Source organism: Squalius cephalus (assembly GCF_949319135.1).
Source record: "Squalius cephalus genome assembly, chromosome: 12".
NCBI classification, from domain to species: domain Eukaryota; kingdom Metazoa; phylum Chordata; class Actinopteri; order Cypriniformes; family Leuciscidae; genus Squalius; species Squalius cephalus.
The window spans coordinates 1,295,696-1,319,216 of record NC_137133.1 but is presented as its reverse complement, the minus strand read 5'-3'; the positions used below and the strand labels follow the sequence as shown (position 1 = coordinate 1,319,216).

The 23,521-nt window shown below is 44.0% G+C and overlaps 1 protein-coding gene across 2 annotated transcripts in view; it reads left to right on the top strand.

Moving 5' to 3' along the window:
• l3mbtl3 (L3MBTL histone methyl-lysine binding protein 3) overlaps positions 1-23,521 on the top strand; it is a gene marked incomplete at its 5' end in the record, with an annotated part of 92,515 nt that overhangs the window by 23,927 nt on the left and 45,067 nt on the right. For both annotated transcript variants that reach the window (XM_079887536.1, XM_079887535.1), the window contains 7 exons: positions 12,376-12,480; positions 12,561-12,696; positions 15,555-15,646; positions 16,278-16,429; positions 18,607-18,683; positions 20,617-20,702; positions 20,938-21,048. In XM_079887536.1, coding sequence (XP_079743662.1) covers positions 12,376-12,480; positions 12,561-12,696; positions 15,555-15,646; positions 16,278-16,429; positions 18,607-18,683; positions 20,617-20,702; positions 20,938-21,048 — 759 coding nt within the window. The remainder of the gene's footprint in view (positions 1-12,375; positions 12,481-12,560; positions 12,697-15,554; positions 15,647-16,277; positions 16,430-18,606; positions 18,684-20,616; positions 20,703-20,937; positions 21,049-23,521) is intronic.

Sequence of the window (23,521 nt, the reverse complement as noted above, 5' to 3'; positions counted from 1 at the left end):
TGTTTACCTGTGTTGGCTGTGTTGTGTGTTTCCCTGTGTCAGCTGTGTTGTGTGTTTACCTGTGTCAGCTGTGTTGTGTGTTTACCTGTGTCGGCTGTGTTGTGTGTTTACCTGTGTCGGCTGTGTTGTGTGTTTACCTGTGTCGGCTGTGTTGTGTGTTTCCCTGTGTCGGCTGTGTTGTGTGTTTACCTGTGTCGGCTGTGTTGTGTGTTTCCCTGTGTCGGCTGTGTTGTGTGTTTCCCTGTGTCGGCTGTGTTGTGTGTTTGCCTGTGTCGGCTGTGTTGTGTGTTTGCCTGTGTCGGCTGTGTTGTGTGTTTCCCTGTGTCAGCTGTGTTGTGTGTTTGCCTGTGTCAGCTGTGTTGTGTGTTTGCCTGTGTCGGCTGTGTTGTGTGTTTGCCTGTGTCAGCTGTGTTGTGTGTTTGCCTGTGTCAGCTGTGTTGTCAGCTGTGTTGTGTGTTTGCCTGTGTCAGTTGTGTTGTGTGTTTGCCTGTGTCAGCTGTGTTGTGTGTTTGCCTGTGTCGGCTGTGTTGTGTGTTTGCCTGTGTCAGCTGTGTTGTGTGTTTGCCTGTGTCGGCTGTGTTGTGTGTTTGCCTGTGTCAGCTGTGTTGTGTGTTTGCCTGTGTCAGTTGTGTTGTGTGTTTGCCTGTGTCAGCTGTGTTGTGTGTTTGCCTGTGTCAGCTGTGTTGTGTGTTTGCCTGTGTCAGCTGTGTTGTGTGTTTGCCTGTGTCGGCTGTGTTGTGTGTTTCCCTGTGTCGGCTGTGTTGTGTGTTTCCCTGTGTCAGCTGTGTTGTGTGTTTGCCTGTGTCAGCTGTGTTGTGTGTTTGCCTGTGTCGGCTGTGTTGTGTGTTTGCCTGTGTCGGCTGTGTTGTGTGTTTACCTGTGTCGGCTGTGTTGTGTGTTTGCCTGTGTCGGCTGTGTTGTGTGTTTCCCTGTGTCAGCTGTGTTGTGTGATTCCCTGTGTCAGCTGTGTTGTGTGTTTACCTGTGTCAGCTGTGTTGTGTGTTTAGCTGTGTGTCGGCTGTGTTGTGTGTTTCCCTGTGTCAGCTGTGTTGTGTGTTTCCCTGTGTCAGCTGTGTTGTGTGTTTCCCTGTGTCAGCTGTGTTGTGTGTTTCCCTGTGTCAGCTGTGTTGTGTGTTTCCCTGTGTCGGCTGTGTTGTGTGTTTACCTGTGTCGGCTGTGTTGTGTGTTTACCTGTGTCGGCTGTGTTGTGTGTTTGCCTGTGTCGGCTGTGTTGTGTGTTTACCTGTGTCGGCTGTGTTGTGTGTTTCCCTGTGTCGGCTGTGTTGTGTGTTTGCCTGTGTCGGCTGTGTTGTGTGTTTCCCTGTGTCGGCTGTGTTGTGTGTTTCCCTGTGTCGGCTGTGTTGTGTGTTTCCCTGTGTCAGCTGTGTTGTGTGTTTCCCTGTGTCAGCTGTGTTGTGTGTTTACCTGTGTCGGCTGTGTTGTGTGTTTCCCTGTGTCGGCTGTGTTGTGTGTTTCCCTGTGTCAGCTGTGTTGTGTGTTTCCCTGTGTCAGCTGTGTTGTGTGTTTCCCTGTGTCGGCTGTGTTGTGTGTTTCCCTGTGTCGGCTGTGTTGTGTGTTTGCCTGTGTCGGCTGTGTTGTGTGTTTCCCTGTGTCAGCTGTGTTGTGTGTTTGCCTGTGTCAGCTGTGTTGTGTGTTTGCCTGTGTCGGCTGTGTTGTGTGTTTGCCTGTGTCGGCTGTGTTGTGTGTTTGCCTGTGTCAGCTGTGTTGTCAGCTGTGTTGTGTGTTTGCCTGTGTCAGTTGTGTTGTGTGTTTGCCTGTGTCAGCTGTGTTGTGTGTTTGCCTGTGTCGGCTGTGTTGTGTGTTTGCCTGTGTCAGCTGTGTTGTGTGTTTGCCTGTGTCGGCTGTGTTGTGTGTTTGCCTGTGTCAGCTGTGTTGTGTGTTTGCCTGTGTCAGTTGTGTTGTGTGTTTGCCTGTGTCAGCTGTGTTGTGTGTTTGCCTGTGTCAGCTGTGTTGTGTGTTTGCCTGTGTCAGCTGTGTTGTGTGTTTGCCTGTGTCGGCTGTGTTGTGTGTTTCCCTGTGTCGGCTGTGTTGTGTGTTTCCCTGTGTCAGCTGTGTTGTGTGTTTGCCTGTGTCAGCTGTGTTGTGTGTTTGCCTGTGTCGGCTGTGTTGTGTGTTTGCCTGTGTCGGCTGTGTTGTGTGTTTACCTGTGTCGGCTGTGTTGTGTGTTTGCCTGTGTCGGCTGTGTTGTGTGATTCCCTGTGTCAGCTGTGTTGTGTGTTTACCTGTGTCAGCTGTGTTGTGTGTTTAGCTGTGTGTCGGCTGTGTTGTGTGTTTCCCTGTGTCAGCTGTGTTGTGTGTTTCCCTGTGTCAGCTGTGTTGTGTGTTTCCCTGTGTCAGCTGTGTTGTGTGTTTCCCTGTGTCAGCTGTGTTGTGTGTTTCCCTGTGTCGGCTGTGTTGTGTGTTTACCTGTGTCGGCTGTGTTGTGTGTTTACCTGTGTCGGCTGTGTTGTGTGTTTGCCTGTGTCGGCTGTGTTGTGTGTTTACCTGTGTCGGCTGTGTTGTGTGTTTCCCTGTGTCGGCTGTGTTGTGTGTTTGCCTGTGTCGGCTGTGTTGTGTGTTTCCCTGTGTCGGCTGTGTTGTGTGTTTCCCTGTGTCGGCTGTGTTGTGTGTTTCCCTGTGTCGGCTGTGTTGTGTGTTTGCCTGTGTCGGCTGTGTTGTGTGTTTGCCTGTGTCGGCTGTGTTGTGTGTTTGCCTGTGTCGGCTGTGTTGTGTGTTTACCTGTGTCGGCTGTGTTGTGTGTTTACCTGTGTTAGCTGTGTTGTGTGTTTACCTGTGTCAGCTGTGTTGTGTGTTTCCCTGTGTCGGCTGTGTTGTGTGTTTGCCTGTGTCGGCTGTGTTGTGTGTTTGCCTGTGTCGGCTGTGTTGTGTGTTTCCCTGTGTCAGCTGTGTTGTGTGTTTCCCTGTGTCAGCTATGTTGTGTGTTTACCTGTGTCGGCTGTGTTGTGTGTTTACCTGTGTCGGCTGTGTTGTGTGTTTACCTGTGTCAGCTGTGTTGTGTGTTTGCCTGTGTCGGCTGTGTTGTGTGTTTCCCTGTGTCAGCTGTGTTGTGTGTTTGCCTGTGTCGGCTGTGTTGTGTGTTTGCCTGTGTCGGCTGTGTTGTGTGTTTGCCTGTGTCGGCTGTGTTGTGTGTTTCCCTGTGTCAGCTGTGTTGTGTGTTTGCCTGTGTCAGCTGTGTTGTGTGTTTGCCTGTGTCGGCTGTGTTGTGTGTTTGCCTGTGTCGGCTGTGTTGTGTGTTTGCCTGTGTCAGCTGTGTTGTCAGCTGTGTTGTGTGTTTGCCTGTGTCAGTTGTGTTGTGTGTTTGCCTGTGTCAGCTGTGTTGTGTGTTTGCCTGTGTCGGCTGTGTTGTGTGTTTGCCTGTGTCAGCTGTGTTGTGTGTTTGCCTGTGTCGGCTGTGTTGTGTGTTTGCCTGTGTCAGCTGTGTTGTGTGTTTGCCTGTGTCAGTTGTGTTGTGTGTTTGCCTGTGTCAGCTGTGTTGTGTGTTTGCCTGTGTCAGCTGTGTTGTGTGTTTGCCTGTGTCAGCTGTGTTGTGTGTTTGCCTGTGTCGGCTGTGTTGTGTGTTTCCCTGTGTCGGCTGTGTTGTGTGTTTCCCTGTGTCAGCTGTGTTGTGTGTTTGCCTGTGTCGGCTGTGTTGTGTGTTTGCCTGTGTCGGCTGTGTTGTGTGTTTGCCTGTGTCGGCTGTGTTGTGTGTTTACCTGTGTCGGCTGTGTTGTGTGTTTGCCTGTGTCGGCTGTGTTGTGTGTTTCCCTGTGTCAGCTGTGTTGTGTGATTCCCTGTGTCAGCTGTGTTGTGTGTTTACCTGTGTCAGCTGTGTTGTGTGTTTAGCTGTGTGTCGGCTGTGTTGTGTGTTTCCCTGTGTCAGCTGTGTTGTGTGTTTCCCTGTGTCAGCTGTGTTGTGTGTTTCCCTGTGTCAGCTGTGTTGTGTGTTTCCCTGTGTCAGCTGTGTTGTGTGTTTCCCTGTGTCGGCTGTGTTGTGTGTTTACCTGTGTCGGCTGTGTTGTGTGTTTACCTGTGTCGGCTGTGTTGTGTGTTTGCCTGTGTCGGCTGTGTTGTGTGTTTACCTGTGTCGGCTGTGTTGTGTGTTTCCCTGTGTCGGCTGTGTTGTGTGTTTGCCTGTGTCGGCTGTGTTGTGTGTTTCCCTGTGTCGGCTGTGTTGTGTGTTTCCCTGTGTCGGCTGTGTTGTGTGTTTCCCTGTGTCAGCTGTGTTGTGTGTTTCCCTGTGTCAGCTGTGTTGTGTGTTTACCTGTGTCGGCTGTGTTGTGTGTTTCCCTGTGTCGGCTGTGTTGTGTGTTTCCCTGTGTCGGCTGTGTTGTGTGTTTGCCTGTGTCGGCTGTGTTGTGTGTTTCCCTGTGTCAGCTGTGTTGTGTGTTTGCCTGTGTCAGCTGTGTTGTGTGTTTGCCTGTGTCGGCTGTGTTGTGTGTTTGCCTGTGTCAGCTGTGTTGTGTGTTTGCCTGTGTCAGCTGTGTTGTCAGCTGTGTTGTGTGTTTGCCTGTGTCAGTTGTGTTGTGTGTTTGCCTGTGTCAGCTGTGTTGTGTGTTTGCCTGTGTCGGCTGTGTTGTGTGTTTGCCTGTGTCAGCTGTGTTGTGTGTTTGCCTGTGTCGGCTGTGTTGTGTGTTTGCCTGTGTCAGCTGTGTTGTGTGTTTGCCTGTGTCAGTTGTGTTGTGTGTTTGCCTGTGTCAGCTGTGTTGTGTGTTTGCCTGTGTCAGCTGTGTTGTGTGTTTGCCTGTGTCAGCTGTGTTGTGTGTTTGCCTGTGTCGGCTGTGTTGTGTGTTTCCCTGTGTCGGCTGTGTTGTGTGTTTCCCTGTGTCAGCTGTGTTGTGTGTTTGCCTGTGTCAGCTGTGTTGTGTGTTTGCCTGTGTCGGCTGTGTTGTGTGTTTGCCTGTGTCGGCTGTGTTGTGTGTTTACCTGTGTCGGCTGTGTTGTGTGTTTGCCTGTGTCGGCTGTGTTGTGTGTTTCCCTGTGTCGGCTGTGTTGTGTGATTCCCTGTGTCAGCTGTGTTGTGTGTTTACCTGTGTCAGCTGTGTTGTGTGTTTAGCTGTGTGTCGGCTGTGTTGTGTGTTTCCCTGTGTCAGCTGTGTTGTGTGTTTCCCTGTGTCAGCTGTGTTGTGTGTTTCCCTGTGTCAGCTGTGTTGTGTGTTTCCCTGTGTCAGCTGTGTTGTGTGTTTCCCTGTGTCGGCTGTGTTGTGTGTTTACCTGTGTCGGCTGTGTTGTGTGTTTACCTGTGTCGGCTGTGTTGTGTGTTTGCCTGTGTCGGCTGTGTTGTGTGTTTACCTGTGTCGGCTGTGTTGTGTGTTTCCCTGTGTCGGCTGTGTTGTGTGTTTGCCTGTGTCGGCTGTGTTGTGTGTTTCCCTGTGTCGGCTGTGTTGTGTGTTTCCCTGTGTCGGCTGTGTTGTGTGTTTCCCTGTGTCAGCTGTGTTGTGTGTTTCCCTGTGTCAGCTGTGTTGTGTGTTTACCTGTGTCGGCTGTGTTGTGTGTTTCCCTGTGTCGGCTGTGTTGTGTGTTTCCCTGTGTCAGCTGTGTTGTGTGTTTCCCTGTGTCAGCTGTGTTGTGTGTTTCCCTGTGTCGGCTGTGTTGTGTGTTTCCCTGTGTCGGCTGTGTTGTGTGTTTACCTGTGTCGGCTGTGTTGTGTGTTTACCTGTGTCGGCTGTGTTGTGTGTTTCCCTGTGTCAGCTGTGTTGTGTGTTTACCTGTGTCGGCTGTGTTGTGTGTTTACCTGTGTCGGCTGTGTTGTGTGTTTCCCTGTGTCGGCTGTGTTGTGTGTTTCCCTGTGTCGGCTGTGTTGTGTGTTTCCCTGTGTCGGCTGTGTTGTGTGTTTCCCTGTGTCGGCTGTGTTCTGTGTTTACCTGTGTTGGCTGTGTTGTGTGTTTCCCTGTGTCAGCTGTGTTGTGTGTTTACCTGTGTCAGCTGTGTTGTGTGTTTACCTGTGTCGGCTGTGTTGTGTGTTTACCTGTGTCGGCTGTGTTGTGTGTTTACCTGTGTCGGCTGTGTTGTGTGTTTCCCTGTGTCGGCTGTGTTGTGTGTTTACCTGTGTCGGCTGTGTTGTGTGTTTACCTGTGTCGGCTGTGTTGTGTGTTTCCCTGTGTCGGCTGTGTTGTGTGTTTCCCTGTGTCGGCTGTGTTGTGTGTTTGCCTGTGTCGGCTGTGTTGTGTGTTTCCCTGTGTCAGCTGTGTTGTGTGTTTGCCTGTGTCAGCTGTGTTGTGTGTTTGCCTGTGTCGGCTGTGTTGTGTGTTTGCCTGTGTCAGCTGTGTTGTGTGTTTGCCTGTGTCAGCTGTGTTGTCAGCTGTGTTGTGTGTTTGCCTGTGTCAGTTGTGTTGTGTGTTTGCCTGTGTCAGCTGTGTTGTGTGTTTGCCTGTGTCGGCTGTGTTGTGTGTTTGCCTGTGTCAGCTGTGTTGTGTGTTTGCCTGTGTCGGCTGTGTTGTGTGTTTGCCTGTGTCAGCTGTGTTGTGTGTTTGCCTGTGTCAGTTGTGTTGTGTGTTTGCCTGTGTCAGCTGTGTTGTGTGTTTGCCTGTGTCAGCTGTGTTGTGTGTTTGCCTGTGTCAGCTGTGTTGTGTGTTTGCCTGTGTCGGCTGTGTTGTGTGTTTCCCTGTGTCGGCTGTGTTGTGTGTTTCCCTGTGTCAGCTGTGTTGTGTGTTTGCCTGTGTCAGCTGTGTTGTGTGTTTGCCTGTGTCGGCTGTGTTGTGTGTTTGCCTGTGTCGGCTGTGTTGTGTGTTTACCTGTGTCGGCTGTGTTGTGTGTTTGCCTGTGTCGGCTGTGTTGTGTGTTTCCCTGTGTCAGCTGTGTTGTGTGATTCCCTGTGTCAGCTGTGTTGTGTGTTTACCTGTGTCAGCTGTGTTGTGTGTTTAGCTGTGTGTCGGCTGTGTTGTGTGTTTCCCTGTGTCAGCTGTGTTGTGTGTTTCCCTGTGTCAGCTGTGTTGTGTGTTTCCCTGTGTCAGCTGTGTTGTGTGTTTCCCTGTGTCAGCTGTGTTGTGTGTTTCCCTGTGTCGGCTGTGTTGTGTGTTTACCTGTGTCGGCTGTGTTGTGTGTTTACCTGTGTCGGCTGTGTTGTGTGTTTGCCTGTGTCGGCTGTGTTGTGTGTTTACCTGTGTCGGCTGTGTTGTGTGTTTCCCTGTGTCGGCTGTGTTGTGTGTTTGCCTGTGTCGGCTGTGTTGTGTGTTTCCCTGTGTCGGCTGTGTTGTGTGTTTCCCTGTGTCGGCTGTGTTGTGTGTTTCCCTGTGTCAGCTGTGTTGTGTGTTTCCCTGTGTCAGCTGTGTTGTGTGTTTACCTGTGTCGGCTGTGTTGTGTGTTTCCCTGTGTCGGCTGTGTTGTGTGTTTCCCTGTGTCAGCTGTGTTGTGTGTTTCCCTGTGTCAGCTGTGTTGTGTGTTTCCCTGTGTCGGCTGTGTTGTGTGTTTCCCTGTGTCGGCTGTGTTGTGTGTTTACCTGTGTCGGCTGTGTTGTGTGTTTACCTGTGTCAGCTGTGTTGTGTGTTTCCCTGTGTCAGCTGTGTTGTGTGTTTACCTGTGTCGGCTGTGTTGTGTGTTTACCTGTGTCGGCTGTGTTGTGTGTTTCCCTGTGTCGGCTGTGTTGTGTGTTTCCCTGTGTCGGCTGTGTTGTGTGTTTCCCTGTGTCGGCTGTGTTGTGTGTTTCCCTGTGTCGGCTGTGTTCTGTGTTTACCTGTGTTGGCTGTGTTGTGTGTTTCCCTGTGTCAGCTGTGTTGTGTGTTTACCTGTGTCAGCTGTGTTGTGTGTTTACCTGTGTCGGCTGTGTTGTGTGTTTACCTGTGTCGGCTGTGTTGTGTGTTTACCTGTGTCGGCTGTGTTGTGTGTTTCCCTGTGTCGGCTGTGTTGTGTGTTTACCTGTGTCGGCTGTGTTGTGTGTTTAGCTGTGTCAGCTGTGTTGTGTGTTTCCCTGTGTCGGCTGTGTTGTGTGTTTCCCTGTGTCGGCTGTGTTGTGTGTTTCCCTGTGTCAGCTGTGTTGTGTGTTTCCCTGTGTCAGCTGTGTTGTGTGTTTCCCTGTGTCAGCTGTGTTGTGTGTTTACCTGTGTCGGCTGTGTTGTGTGTTTACCTGTGTCGGCTGTGTTGTGTGTTTGCCTGTGTCGGCTGTGTTGTGTGTTTGCCTGTGTCGGCTGTGTTGTGTGTTTACCTGTGTCGGCTGTGTTGTGTGTTTCCCTGTGTCGGCTGTGTTGTGTGTTTGCCTGTGTCGGCTGTGTTGTGTGTTTCCCTGTGTCGGCTGTGTTGTGTGTTTCCCTGTGTCGGCTGTGTTGTGTGTTTCCCTGTGTCGGCTGTGTTGTGTGTTTCCCTGTGTCAGCTGTGTTGTGTGTTTCCCTGTGTCAGCTGTGTTGTGTGTTTCCCTGTGTCAGCTGTGTTGTGTGTTTACCTGTGTCGGCTGTGTTGTGTGTTTCCCTGTGTCGGCTGTGTTGTGTGTTTCCCTGTGTCAGCTGTGTTGTGTGTTTCCCTGTGTCAGCTGTGTTGTGTGTTTCCCTGTGTCAGCTGTGTTGTGTGTTTCCCTGTGTCAGCTGTGTTGTGTGTTTACCTGTGTCAGCTGTGTTGTGTGTTTACCTGTGTCGGCTGTGTTGTGTTTCCCTGTGTCAGCTGTGTTGTGTGTTTACCTGTGTCGGCTGTGTTGTGTTTCCCTGTGTCAGCTGTGTTGTGTGTTTCCCTGTGTCAGCTGTGTTGGCGATGCCTCGAGAGAAAAGAAAGTGCAGAGCGCGAAAGCACCAAAGTGACTAAAGGATTGGCGTAAAGCAGTATCTCTGGTCGTACGATGTGTATGACGTCACTGACATTTTAAAAGACTTTTTAAAGCAAATAAGTGACTCTAACACCTAAATTTAACACCCAGCAATGTGTAATTTCTTTGCATCTCCTTTCGAATACAACATTCAAATTACTAGACAAAAAATTATATCCTGAGAAAAGTGGATTTTGAGGGGTATAGCGCCATAGACCTCCATTCATTCTGCACTCGTCCTGTGAGCGCCCTCATGTGGAGCCAGAGTGGAACTGCAACCAGTTCAGAAGCCGGAAGTTCACTGAGATTGGAAGTTCTCCCCTTATTAGACATTCTCTGGTTTAGGTAAAAGGCAGAGCCAGTGGTTGTTCTGTAGGCAAACATCAGTGACTTGAATTTGATGCGAGCAGCAACTGTGAGGAGAGGAGTGACGTGTGCTCTCTTCGGCTCAGTAGATCAGTTCATCGTATTGGTTGTTGGCCGTAACATAAAAAAAGTTAGGGTTCAGTTTCTTCGTTTTAATAAATGTGCAAAGTTATCACAAATCTTGTTTTTGTTTTGTCATTTAGGTTATGAAGTGTAGATTAATTTGATCATTTCAGCATATGTGTAACGGACTATCAGACTATCATTATTCACTCACAACTACATTTCCCATAATTCACTGCCCGGACTCATCATCCCTGATTATCACATTCACCTGTGTCTCATTATATTGTTTAGTTCACCCCATATAAGCCTGGTTCACCTCATCATTCCCGGCGAAGTCTTGTATGTTATTCCACTGCATTTCTGAGTGTTTCCTTTGTTGTCATTGTTCCTGGTTTTTGATCTCTGCCCGTGTCCTGGTTTTCCCGTTCCTGCCTCACCCTCTGGTTTTGTCTGTTTGTTTGGATTGCTTGCCTGTGTATGACCTTTGCCTGGATTCTGATTACGATTTTGATTTACTTTAGTAAACTGCATTTAGATCCTCAACCTTCGTGTCTCGGAGCAGTTCATAACAATATGGCTGTGTGTCCACTGTCCACCAAAGAATTTTCCCCAAAATTTTTTCAGTGTTTTTTAATGGGAGCGCTGCGTATTTAAAAACGGCAGCAGTGTAAGTGTTGAGCGTTTTATTCCTGATGCTCAGAGTTTAAAATGTTCAACTTGGGAAAAACTTAGGAAAAATGTAGCACTCATGTCTGTCATTTGTTACACAGCCATCCAATCACAGTGCAGGAGGAGCGGGACAAATCAGAGATGGTCTTATTATTGGGAGATATGAGTGTCCGTAGCAAACTTTGATCACATTACAGCCTTGACGTCATTGAATTTCAGTTGAGTTGTACGACAGTCAATCACACGTCACGCAATTGTCTGTGACTACTCTTATAAAACAGCATTTTTTCAGTGTAAACTCGAATAATAGATAAATCCAAAACGAATGTTTTAAGAGCTAGCATGTTGAAGATTAGCTGATGGGCTGGCGATTCATTAAATGATGAGCCGTTTTCACACAGAAGTGGTTTATTCAGTGCAGTGAAGCCTCCATTGACATCCATTAAATAGTGGCTTCTGGTCTCCTTCCCTGCGCACCACAGCGTTAGCAGGCGTTACACACGTTTTTGCTAGCCTTGCAGGCTTGACTTCAACAAGTGGCTTTGGGGAAATACCACATGACCAACCGCCACATATCCTGCTCGTACAATGGCAACAACAAGCACAATGACACAACAAAGCTATTTAAAACGAGTCAGAGAAAATCGACACATTTTGACATTCAGAAACAAACTATGGCCCCTTTCACACATACAGGGCCCTATTTTAACGATCTGAAACGCAAGTATCAAACGCAAAACGCAAGTAACTTTGTGGACGCAAATCTAAAATGTGTTGGTCTGAAGTCGCTTCATTACTCATAGGTGTGGTTTGGGCGTAACGTGAAATAAACCAATCAGAGCGACATCTCACATTCCCTTTAAGAGCAGGCGCGCTTGTTCCATGGCGGATTGCTATTATAACGGCGGATTTGCCAGGAGCGGTTCACAGCCGAGGAGACCGACGTTCTCGTCAGGGCCGTAAAACACAGAGAAGTGACATTGGGGATGGAGAAACACACACAGATTAGCTTTGGTTAAACAGGCGTATGATAATTTGGGTAAATGTGTAAGCTAGATTATGCCTATTTTTCACATCTTCATGGACACAACAATGATTTCCCTCCTGTGGTAATATTTTTCCTTGTAATAATGTATGATTTGCAAAAATGTGAACTGCGTCTGTGTAGATGAGAGAAGTAAAGTGTGTGTGTGCGTTGTGCACACGCTACATTGATTATGGCCAAGCATGCGCCCTTAAAATAGCATCTGAATAACATGCGCAACGCGCCACTGACTTTAGACTCGGTTTCTCCTGGTCAGTGGCGGAATTGTTTTCTGAAACTGCAAAATAGCACCAGGGAACGTTTGCGCCGGAACACGCCTCCTCTTTTCGCTGAACCGCCCCCGGGAGCGCAAGTTCATTCCCTAATTTACCGACGTGCGTCTGTGGAGGGAAAAGTCCGCTGTGCGCGGGTGCAAAATAGGAATGAAACATGTGTCGCTGTACGAAGTCAATTGCGCTGGGTGTGAGATAGGGCCCATAGTCTTTACTGGTAAATTACCAGTAACAGATCATGTGTGAAAAGGACCTCTTCAAATATACTGGTAAATTGGTTCTTCGGCAATAGAATTGGAAGTTGTAACATTACCAGTAAATTACTGCTATATGCGCTGTGTGAAGGCGGAATGAAGATTACCGGTATTTTGCACGTACGAGGTCAGCTGATGTAAGAAGTGATTTGGGCCAATCAGAAGCCGTTGAAAGAGCAACAGGTCTGGGCCGTTCATTAAATGATGACGCAGATGATGCGTTTACTCAGCACTGTTTACAAATGTCTTCAAATCGGAGTGATAGATTTGTCAACAACTCAGAGGAACAGTTAGCGATACTGTCACGTATGATGAAATAACTAGCCTTCTTCAGGAGCAAGGCATAACTTACGGTTAATGACATCATCACAGAGTTTATGGGTGTTTTGGAGCTGATGTGTGATGGTCTGTTACCGGTAAAGAGCCAGAACGGCACACACACAACTTTTAGACTGTGCGATCTCTGTGTTAGATCTGCATCATCGCTGTCTGTCTTTAAATCTAAGTTAAAAATTGTTTTTTTTTATTTGGCATATAATTAATGAGGAAGTTATTTTGCATTGTGTTTTTATTAAATATATTGTATTGTCTTATTGTTATGTTTTTATTGTGCAGCACATTGGTCAAACTAGGTTGTGATTAATTGTGCTATACAAATAAAATTGACAATTTTGACATTTTGAATTGACCGGTAAAAGTTGTTCTGGTAATTTACGGGGATTGCTGTGTGAAAGGGGCTTATGACGCGCTCTCAAGCGCCTGAAGCTGGGTGTTTTCAGGAGAGCGCCTGGCATGTGACTACAAACGCACATGGCCTAATGCTGCAACATCACAACATGTGAACATTTTTTGAGATTTTCTGAATGCACTGTATTAGTGAGCATTTGTATGCTGGTGCATCTCTAGCTGTATAAGGAGTGTGTGACTGGACTCTCTCTCTGTGTGTGTGTGTGTGTGTGTGTGCGTGTGTGTGCGCAGTATCAGTCATTTCCGCAGTGTAAGAACGGCTTCAGGGTTGGCATGAGGCTGGAGGGCATCGACCCCGAACACCCGTCCATGTACTGCGTCCTCACCATCGCGGAGGTAACAACACTACTCTAATAGCAGATGCAGAAAGAGGAATATGATGTTCTACTTTTCACAGAATCTTTGCATTTCTGCAGGTGTTGGGACATCGAATCAGACTGCATTTCGAGAAGTATTCGGACTGCTATGACTTTTGGGTGAACTCCAACTCTCCCGACATCCACCCAGCGGGATGGTGTGAGAAAACCGGACACAAGTTGCATCCACCTAAAGGCAAGAGACACCAGTAACTCACAGAATACCCGATATGTGTTCAATGTAGGGGTGTGACAGTTAGTATATAACCGTGAGATGGTTATAGTCGAACACCGTCATTAGATCTCTATAACCGCCAAAACCGTGTTATTAAAATATTTTTTACAAACATTTTTTATCATAGAGAATGTTTAAACACTAATTAAAAACAATTGTTAACAGTCTGTGTCATTAATGGTCTACGTCGTTTCCAACTGTATTTGATTCTTTGCCAAGTACCAACGCAAGTTTTGTTTTGTAAATCGCCAGACATAATTTTTACCACTTCATTAAGTTTTTCTTTAGAAAGCCTTTCTTTAAAGCGAATTTCGTTTTGTACAAATTGTATCTTAATTTTAATAAATGTTTCATCAACCAATTGCACGTATCTAATAAATAAAAAGCAAATGACAATATAATAACCGTGACATGGAGGCGCCGGTGCGCCGCGTTCACTTGCATTGCATTGTGTGAACTATAGCGCATCTCGTCGTAAATGAATGAAACTCAGCGTAGGCCTATGCCTCATACATTAGCATTAAATATCTTTGCTGCATCCTTTCTAGAACAGACAAGGGCTTTCTTGCGGCTCGCATCAGCAGAGCATTGCATCGTCCATAGACCGCAAAACAATCAGCGGATGGCGGGCGGGTGCGGCTTTGAAATTTGGTCAAAAAACGTTGGTGCGGATGCGGACGAAATAATACCCCGTCCGCGTCTCTATCGATAACAACATTGAACACTACACAAATATAAAAAATTTTTTTTTTTATTTAGGCGATCAAATAGCTAATCAGTGTCTGCTCGTTTATTGAAACTAAGTTGTCCTATAACAGACGAACGCCCCCCCCCCCGCCCCGCCCCGCCCCGCCCCGCCCCGCCCCCAGTTCAATGGCCAATCCAGAATCAGCGTTAATCACATGATCACAACACACAGAGCTTTCACCGTGAGACTCTAACGCGATTGACACTTTTCACACGCTCTCACGCCACACATCCATTTTCTCACGCACAGAAAAATCGCGAAGCAAAGAGGACATGGAGACTGACGGACTAGACAGAGCAGTTACTTATGATATAAAAAAATCTCTGCTCTCAGATTCTGTCAATTTTATTACGAAATTAAAACAATAAATACCGTTTTGGCGCTTGTAAATGTGACGTAACAGATCCCTAGCGCACGTGACCCGATCATCTCTACTAGCTAATAATAAATAAACTGTCACGGTTAAATATAATACAAAAAGTGCGGGAGAATGATAGTTTATTATTAAAAGAAAAACAAATACAAAAACAAAACCCACGAGGGGGAAATACAAACCAAAAACAGAACATAAACTTACTAGGGAATCACAGGGTACGGGAAACATTAGACAACGAACCGACACAGACTGCAAACAAGAGGGGACTTATAAAGGGAACTAATCAAGAGGGAACAGGTGGAAGAACTCAAACAATAATCAGATAACAAGGGGGAGGGATCAGACAATGACATGAGCACATGGCCCAAAATAACAAAACACCCATGTGCAGCACAAGACAGGACGGGCATGTGACATAAACACGAACACTGTTGAAAGATACAGTACAACTCACCGAAATGTATATTCCTCATACATGATATCGATCAATTAGTGTTTTTCATCCGCGGAAAGGGTCAATAAAACAGCTGGAGAACATGTCACATAACATTTACCTCAGGAAAGCCCTTTAATGACTATAATATGGGCTATAGCACGTTAGTTGGCTAGAAAAAAAGAGCTATAGAGAGTATTTTGCTAAATATGTGTACTGTATTACATATTTATTATATTTTTACTTTACGTATTTTATTTTACTTTTACTAAAGTTGTTATTATAATAAAAAAACGCATTATATTTCATTTGAGTTATTTTTAACCTTAAATAATACCACCAGCTAATAGGGTTCTCTGTATGTTTACATCATTAGGTGAGGTTTTTTTTCTTGAGAAAAATGAATGCCTATCTTGTGTACCTAATATTTATCCAAATGAGTCAATAAAAAATCAAATCACAATAATTTAATTTAAATGAAATTGTGAAATTTGTGTCAAGCAATAATAACAAAACGTAGCTTACCAGAAATTGTACCATTTAAACATTGTAACATGTTGACACTAAACCTAATAAAATTCAGTTTAGTTACTAAAATGTTTTGACAATCACAATACACTTATGACAATAACGACCCCCCCCCCCCCCATCCATAAATCTCACTCCAAGCTCAGCTCAAAAGTTGGCAGCAATGCAATACAGCAGAAACACAAGATGCTCTGTTACTTTCTCTGTCCTGAAATTTAGGTCAGGAAAGGATGTTTTTGAATTAGTCCAAAATATGGTTTAAAAAAAATGTTAACACTTTACAATAAGGTTCATTAATGCATTTACTAACATGTACTAACAATGAGCAACACATTTGTTACTGTATTTATTAATCTTCGTTAACATTAGTTAAATCCAGCTGTTCATTGTTTGTTCATGTTAGTTCACAGTGCATTAACTAATGTTCACAAATACAACCTTTGATTTTTATAATGCATTAGTAAATGTTGAAATTAACATTAACAAAGATTAATAAATGCTGTATACGTGCAGTTCATTATTAGCTCATGTTAACTAATGTTAACTAATGAACCTTACTGTAAAGTGTTACTAAAAAATGTAGTGCATTGTCTTGTTCTTGAACAAGCATTATGCTTTTGAAACTCTTTAATAATGAATGTGTGTGTCGTTGAAGTTGTGATGTGTGTGTTGACTTGGACTGCAGCAGTGTGTGTGTGTTGTTCCTCACATGGCCTGTGTTTGTGTGTCTGTAGGGATGAAGGATGAAGAGTTCAGCTGGTCCTCCTTCATCAAACTAAATAAAATACAGACGGCACCCAAAGCCCTCTTCCAGAACCAGAACATGGTGAGTGTGTGTGTGTGTGTGTGTGTGTGTGTGTGTGTGTGTGTGTGCGTGTGTCATTTCCACTAGATGGCACTGTTTCACTTCATTTAATAAAGCACTTGCACTAGACCAAGACACTGTCATCCTCAGCACATTTACCTTACACTACACACTTCACTTATATTATTATAACATGCTTGGTTTTAACATCTGGATTTGATTGGATCCTGACATGCTCCAGATACAGTCAAACCAACATTTATTCAGACAACATTTCTCACATTATCACAGTTTATTCGCAATAGTTTAGAAAATGGTAATAAAATATGACAAGAACTCAGAGTTATGAACTCAGTTGATACTTCACTTTGTTCAGTCTGTGGTGTTTAAAGGTCGCATTAGCAATTAAAGAAAACACACTTCAGCAAAACATGCTCAGGTCAAAGTGTCTGAATACTTTTTGGTCCCAAATGTCACTGGTAGTCCCTGTATGAATAATATTTGTGTATAAAATGTCACAGTTTACTTTATTTTGCTCTCCTCACTTTCATAAATGAGCTATAGTGTCCTGCACACACTAGTGAAACTATATCTGGTGTCTGAACATGTTTGGTGTGAGTGTATGATTGGATGTGTGTGTTGTGTTTCTCAGACGGTGACGCCGTCGGGGTTCAGGATTGGGATGAAGTTGGAGGCGATCGATAAGAAGAACCCCTCGTTCATCTGTGTCGCCACGGTCTCCGACATGGTGGACAGCCGCTTCCTGGTGCACTTCGACAACTGGGATGAAGGCTATGACTACTGGTAAACCCACAGCTCGGTGTCTCTGAGTTGTGTTGCTGCTGTGTCCCTTCCCAAAAGTTTTTTTTCCTTCTGTTTTTTAATTTTATGACAATTTTTTTTTTTTTTATCAAAACATGCACTAACTTGCTTGAAGCCGTTGCGTATGCATTTGCATGACCACATGAATGTTTTTAAAGAGCTGATTCTTAACCCTAAACCAGTAAGTGTTGTTATAGTAAAGTACTGAAAGTGATTTTTACTCATTAATCCTAAAGCAGGATATTTTTCCAAACATTCATATTAATGAAATTCTGGTAGAATCATTAAGTTTTGGCATTTCTCTCAATTTAACCACATAGATCACTCTTATAAAATATTAATAACCCATGACATTTCTCTTTCATGCTTTGGATTGGATTGTCTTTAAAAAAAACTGATCACTGTGGCTTTTCTCTTCACAAAGTTTGAACTTTTAACCCGATATAAGGGGAAATATAATGAAAACATTTATTGAAACCATGTGGGGCAAAAACAACATGAAAGCATCATATTTAAATTTGAATGAGTTATGGGTAGAGTTATTTTTTATTCTATGCAAGTTCTGCAAACATACATATTGGCTGAAATTGTGATGAAATAGTGATGAAATAGATGAAACTGAACAGGCATACATCTATCACATGACTGAGTTGAGGATCTCGTTAATTATATCGGTCGTAAGTCATGAGGACACACATGCACATTCTCATTCTTATCAGTGACCCAGTTATCATTCTCTGTGTGTGTGTGTGTGTGTGAGACTGTGTTTGACTGACTGTGTGTGTGTGTGTGTGTGTGTGTGTGTGTGTGTGTGTGTGTGTGTGTGTGTGTGTGTGTCAGACCCCTGTATAGAGCAGGCAGAAAGCTTTTAGCTGCTCATGAATTACTCAGGAGAAGAGGAGTCTCTCTCTCTCTCTCTCTCTCTCTCTCTCTCTCTCTCTCTCTCTCTCTCTCTCTCTCTCTCTCTCTCTCTCTCTCTCCCTCTCTCTCTCTCTCTCTCTCTCCCTCTCTCTCTCTCCCTCTCTCTCCCCCTCTCTCTCTCTCTCTCTCTCTCTCTCTCTCTCTCTCTCTCTCTCTCTCTCTCGCTCAGTCACACTATCAGATCTGACAGCTCTGAGACAGCGACAGCACGTCTCCTCACAGCATTACCGTCCCACTACACCTCCCAAACATCGCATACACACATTTGTTCCACTTTATTCAAACACAATTTGAGTAGTTGAGAAGAATTGGTGTGTGTTTTGGCACATAGTTCTGTTACACCATCTCACCATCAGATGTTGGTGGCCATGTGTGATCTGGATCTTGTTAGATCACTGATTCTCCACGAGCGTCCAGCCGAGACCCAACACTGTCAGTGTCAGATCTACTGGACAGCACAAACAGCATCTGAAGCCACTAATGCTCATCAGATCACGCTAATGAATAGAAATGATGCTTTCGTCTAGAGAACTATGATGTAAACGTGTGTAAACATCAATATTTCGCTCTGTTAAAGTATTTTGATGTATTTTAATTAGTGCTGGGCTAGTTTGTGTTTACATAATATATGTGTGTGTGTACTGTGTATAATTATTTTGTATATATAAATACACATGCATGTATATATTTAAGAAATATTTGCATGTATATACTGTATATATATTTCTATATTATATATAAATATTTTATATAGAAATAAATAACTCTTAAATATATACATGCATGTGTGTGTATATGAAGAGTTCAGATGCAACAGCCTCTAAGTGCCATCTGAAATTTTCTTCTAGAATGATCTTTTTTATCAAGCTTGTATATTTAAGATCAATAATTTCACTTAAATGGCAATGCAAATGACCTATTAATTGTCATGTAAGTGAAATTATTGAATTTCAATATACAAGCTTTATAAAAATCAGTCAGATGGCACTTAGAGGCTTTTGCCTCTGAACTCTTCATATATATATAAAAATAATGATATAATTACAGTACACACACATATATTATGTAATAATTTTAATGTGTGTTTCCTGTCCAAAAAAGAAGAATTTTATTTTTCCAAAGTGTGCATTTAAAGGGCTCAATTTTAATGAATAAAAAATGGATTCAGAATGTTAATCTTTTTTAAACTGCATGAAATAGAGGATAATGTTTTGTTGTGCACATCTTGTTTTCTGCAGGTGTGATGCAACCAGTCCTTATATCCACCCGGTCGGCTGGTGTCTGGAGTATGGCAGGACACTCACCACTCCTCCAGGTGATGCAGGCCCACAAATCATCTCAAAAAACCTACATTTATTTCCCCCCAAATAAACTGAGATTAGAAACACTATTACTGAACTGCTCCAGAAGGACTATGAAGAGCTGGAGGAAGAAGAAGGAAAGCCCCGCTCGCTGTAGTTTCTAATCTCAGAGATGCAAGACGACGCTAGGATGTTGTGCTGGTTTAGATCTTCAGTGCATGTGAAATCCATTCAGCATTAAAATATTAAATAATTCATTTGTAAAACTTCAGTATGAGTGAAAGATGAGTAGAGAGCAACAGTAGAGTTCTGGTGTTGTGCAAGATCCGATCCTCCCAACGCATCTATAAAACACTGTGAATGATGCAATCGAGTCGCTCTCCTACACTCCCTCACATATTTCTATATCTGTGAATATTTTGGCATACATTACTATAATAATTGTTGGATTAAACATATTTTCCTATTTGATTATATCACGCTGCCTCGTATTACGACTTTATTTATCAATGACAAAATGAGTTTGCGGCGGTCAGGTGGTACAAGTCGAAGCTCTCCGGAAATACTGAGTTTACAAGTTGTAAGTACGAGTTCTACGAGGACATGAATGCTTTTTACAAGTCGCAATCTCGTTAGTAATTCCTGTGAGTAAAACATGGGCGCACTTTCATTCCCAGTGTTTTATGGGATAAGTAGTTCATTCCTTCGTAACGGATGTCCACCGTGATTGCTCTTTTTATGATGTCTCCATCAGCCTCTTAATTCAGTGGCATTTCTAGTCAAGTCAGCTTTATTTATACAGCGCTTTTTACAACACAGAGTGTTTCACAGCAGCTTTACAGAGATAACAGGAGAATAATGCAACAAAGTTTGTCTCCAGAAGAAAATAGCATCTCAGTCCAGCTGAAGAAAGTTCAGTTCATTTCATTTTTTTTAAAAGAGAGAACAGTGTATGATTATGATCCAGGAGCATTACAGGTCAGAAGTCAGATTGGATCAGAACATTCAGAATATTATCCAGTTCCATCTTTAGCACTGTCCCATTGTCACAGTTATCCCACAGTGCACCATAAAAACCAGTGAGCATTGAGCAATTCCAGCAGGCTTTCGTGAGTCTCTCAGTCAGACTGCATGTGTTAGACTTAAAGGATTAGTTCACTATATAATTTACTCACCCCAATGCCATCCAAGATGTTCATGTCTTTCTTTCTTCAGTGGAAAAGAAATTAAGTTTTTTGAGGAAAACATTTCAGGATTTTTCTCCACACAATGGACTTCAATGGCAACCAGAATGTTGAAGTTCAAATCAATGCAGTTTCAAAGTCTCTGCACGCCACGCATTGCGTCATCACGATGGAAAGGTCACGAGTCACGTCATCTATCTAAGTTATTTGTCTGTGTTCTCCGGTTCAGAAAGGAGGGAAGGGCGAAAAACTCCATCTCATTTTCTCCAACTTCAAAATCGTCCGACATCTTTGTTTTAATTTATTAGGGGCCAAGCACCGAAGGTGAGGAGGCACCTATTGTAATTATTATTATTATTTTTATCTTTTTCTTGACCTTTCCAACGGGATGACGTAATACGTGGCGCATCTCAGAGATGGCACAAGATGAGCATTTGTCGTTAAAAAGTTTTTTTTTTTGTTTTTTTTTATTAAATGACTGATCGTTTCGCCAGATAAGACTCTATTCCTCAGCTGGGATCGTGCAGAGACTTTGAAACGGCATTGATTTGAACTTCAACATTCTGGTTGCCATTGAAGTCCATTGTGTGGAGAAAAATCCTGAAATGTTTTCCTCAAAAAACTTAATTTCTTTTCCACTGAAGAAAGAAAGACATGAACATCTTGGATGGCATTGGGGTGAGTAAATTATCAGGAAATTTTCATTTTGAGGTGAACCAATCCTTCAATCTGACGGACCCGCCTCACACTCTCTGTGCTGTAGATTACCCTGATGAGAAGAACTTCTCCTGGGAGAAATACCTGGCAGAGACCAGTTCATTACCAGCTCCTGCTCGGGCCTTCAAAGTGGTGAGTGTGTGAGTGTGTGTGTGAGTGTGTGAGTGTGTGAGTGTGTGTGTGTGTGTGTGTGTGTGTGTGTGTGTGTGTGTGTGTTGCCAAACATCAGCAGAGACCCCTGGCTGTGAGTGGTGCCATGCTGAAACATCTGCCTGAACAAGTCTCTCTCTTTCTCTCTCTCTCTCTCTCCCCCCCTCTCCCCCCATCTCCCCCCCCCCCCCCCCCCTCTCTCTCTCTCTCTCTGCAGAAACCTCCTCACAGTTTCCAGCCCGGTATGAAGTTGGAGGTGGTCGACAAGAGGAATCCTGTTCTGATCCGAGTGGCCACAGTGGTTGATACGGATGAACATCGACTCCGGGTGAGAAACTACCTTTTTTTTTTTTTTTTTTCATGATTAGAATTTTTTAAAATAATAATAATTACAAATTACAAAGCTAGAATAGCAGCAAAAATACTGAAATAAACAACAAGAAAAAAACAAAATAAGAAAAAAACACATACTATAATACCTCAGGGAAATTCAAAAGGAACATTCAAATAAACCATGGCAGCAAATGATCACATATATTAACACACTTCTGAATACTTTGGTCACTTTCTCTGCACTCTTCAGACAGAGAGCACAACATCAGTCTATGTGGGATCACACAAAACACATTCAATGCCGACATCTTTCAAATTACATAAATTATTGTCTCACTTAGACACAAACACCACCAAAACTCGATGGATCATGTAACACTGCAGTGAACTACAAACAGTAGAGAGTAGGACTGTCAAAATGGCTGAAAAGCTAAATTCAAATTTCTTTCTGCAATAAGCAAATATAAACCAAATCAAGCATCACATCTTTTATTGAAATGAAAGGACATTCACTTTTGAAACGATTGTTCTTAAATAAAGTATAATTTCCTTAATGTGCATGCAAGGAAAATTAGGTTACAATAGTGCATAGAACTGTGTAAGTGCATCAGTAACCCGAGAAAACACGCGGCGTAATATAACGTTACCACATCAACACAAAATAGCAAACCGCCATTCAGAAACACTCCACCTCTACTCACTACTGGGGCTGAACGATTAATCGCAATTTACATATAATCGCACTTAAATCGAGATGGCTTATCGCGATTTTGAAATGGCAAAGGCTGCCATTATTTGTTATGTGCAGTTTGTCAGTGATGTACGGCTCTGTAATCGCTGCTCCATCTGAGAGCACTGTGAGTTTGAGTCGCTTTTAACATGCATTTGAAAAAACAACACGCGTCAAACATCTTTCCAAAACATGAGAAGCATTTATGAACCTCTTGTCCAACAACAGACAACATTTAATAACATGCATTTACTCCAAACTCACTTCATTACGACAGTTGAGCTCCTCCTTCTGAGATAATGAGCTTCTTACACAGAATAAGGCAGTTGTGTGTTTATTAGTCATGTTTAATCAATCAAAGAGTTTCAATCTTCTGTTTATTCAGATACAGCGATAGGGATATCGTGTGGTTTTATTGCGATTAATCGTGCAGCCCTACTCACTACATCTACATATTGTTGGTCAAAAACACCAGACTCTCCTCTTGATCTGAGCGAGTGCTATGCGCTTCTGTTGACAGTGTCTCCAGCTGATGAACACACACACACTCACACACTCAGCTCTGACGATGTGAAAATGGTCAAGTATGTCATTGGTTTTCGTCAGCAGGCCTTTTCCCGCCATTTTTGAAGTGAACAGCGCAGCGCTGTAGACTGGATTAGCTCAGAGAAACACACCACGGCAGTGACGTCATCGTCATGTCTCGCGCGCCTCTTGACACCAAAAATTCAAATGCTCATTTTGTAATTTTTTTTATTCAATGAATATTCGAAATTCAAATTTTCACTTGACAGCACTAGTAGAGTGTCATTCTTGTTTTGTAAAGAAATTGTACAAAATAAATCATTGTGTAATTCTACCTGTTGTCCGTGTTATAAGGTCAATGTTTTATGAGCGACACCTTCAGTTGTTCAAGTGACTGATTTCAGATCATTATTTTCATTATTACACTGACACAGGGGGCCCTATTTTAACGATCTGAAACGCAAGTATCAAATGTGAAACGCAAGTAACTTTGTGGACGCAAATCTAAAATGTGTTGGTCTGAAGTCGCTTCATTACTCATAGGTGTGGTTTGAGCGTAACGTGAAATAAACCAATCAGAGCGTCATCTCACATTCCCTTTAAGAGCAGGCGCGCTTGTTCCATGGCGGATTGCTATTATAACGGCGGATTTGCCAGGAGCGGTTCACAGCCGAGGAGACCGACGTTCTCGTCAGGGCCGTAAAAGAGAGAGAAGTGACATTGGGGATGGAGAAACACACCCAGATTAGCTTCGGTTAAACAGGCGTATGATAATCTGGGTAAATGTGTAAGCTTATTTTTTCACATCTTCATGGACACAACAATGATTTCCCTCATGTGGAATATTTTTCCTTGTAATAATGTATGGTTTTCTAAAAATGAAAACTGCTGCATCTGTGTAGATGAGAGAAGTAAAGTGTGTGTGTGTTGTGCACACGCTACATTGATTATGGCCAAGCATGCGCCCTTAAAATAGCATCTGAATAACATGTGCAACGCGCCACTGACTTTAGACGAGGTTTCTCCTGGTCAGTGGCGGAATTGTTTTCTGAAACTGCAAAATAGCACCAGGGAACGTTTGCGCCGGAACACGCCTCCTCTTTTCACTGAACCGCCCCCGGGAGCGCAAGTTCATTCCCTAATTTACCGACGTGCGTCTGTGGAGGGAAAAGTCCGCTGTGCGCGGGTGCAAAATAGGAATGAAACATGCGTC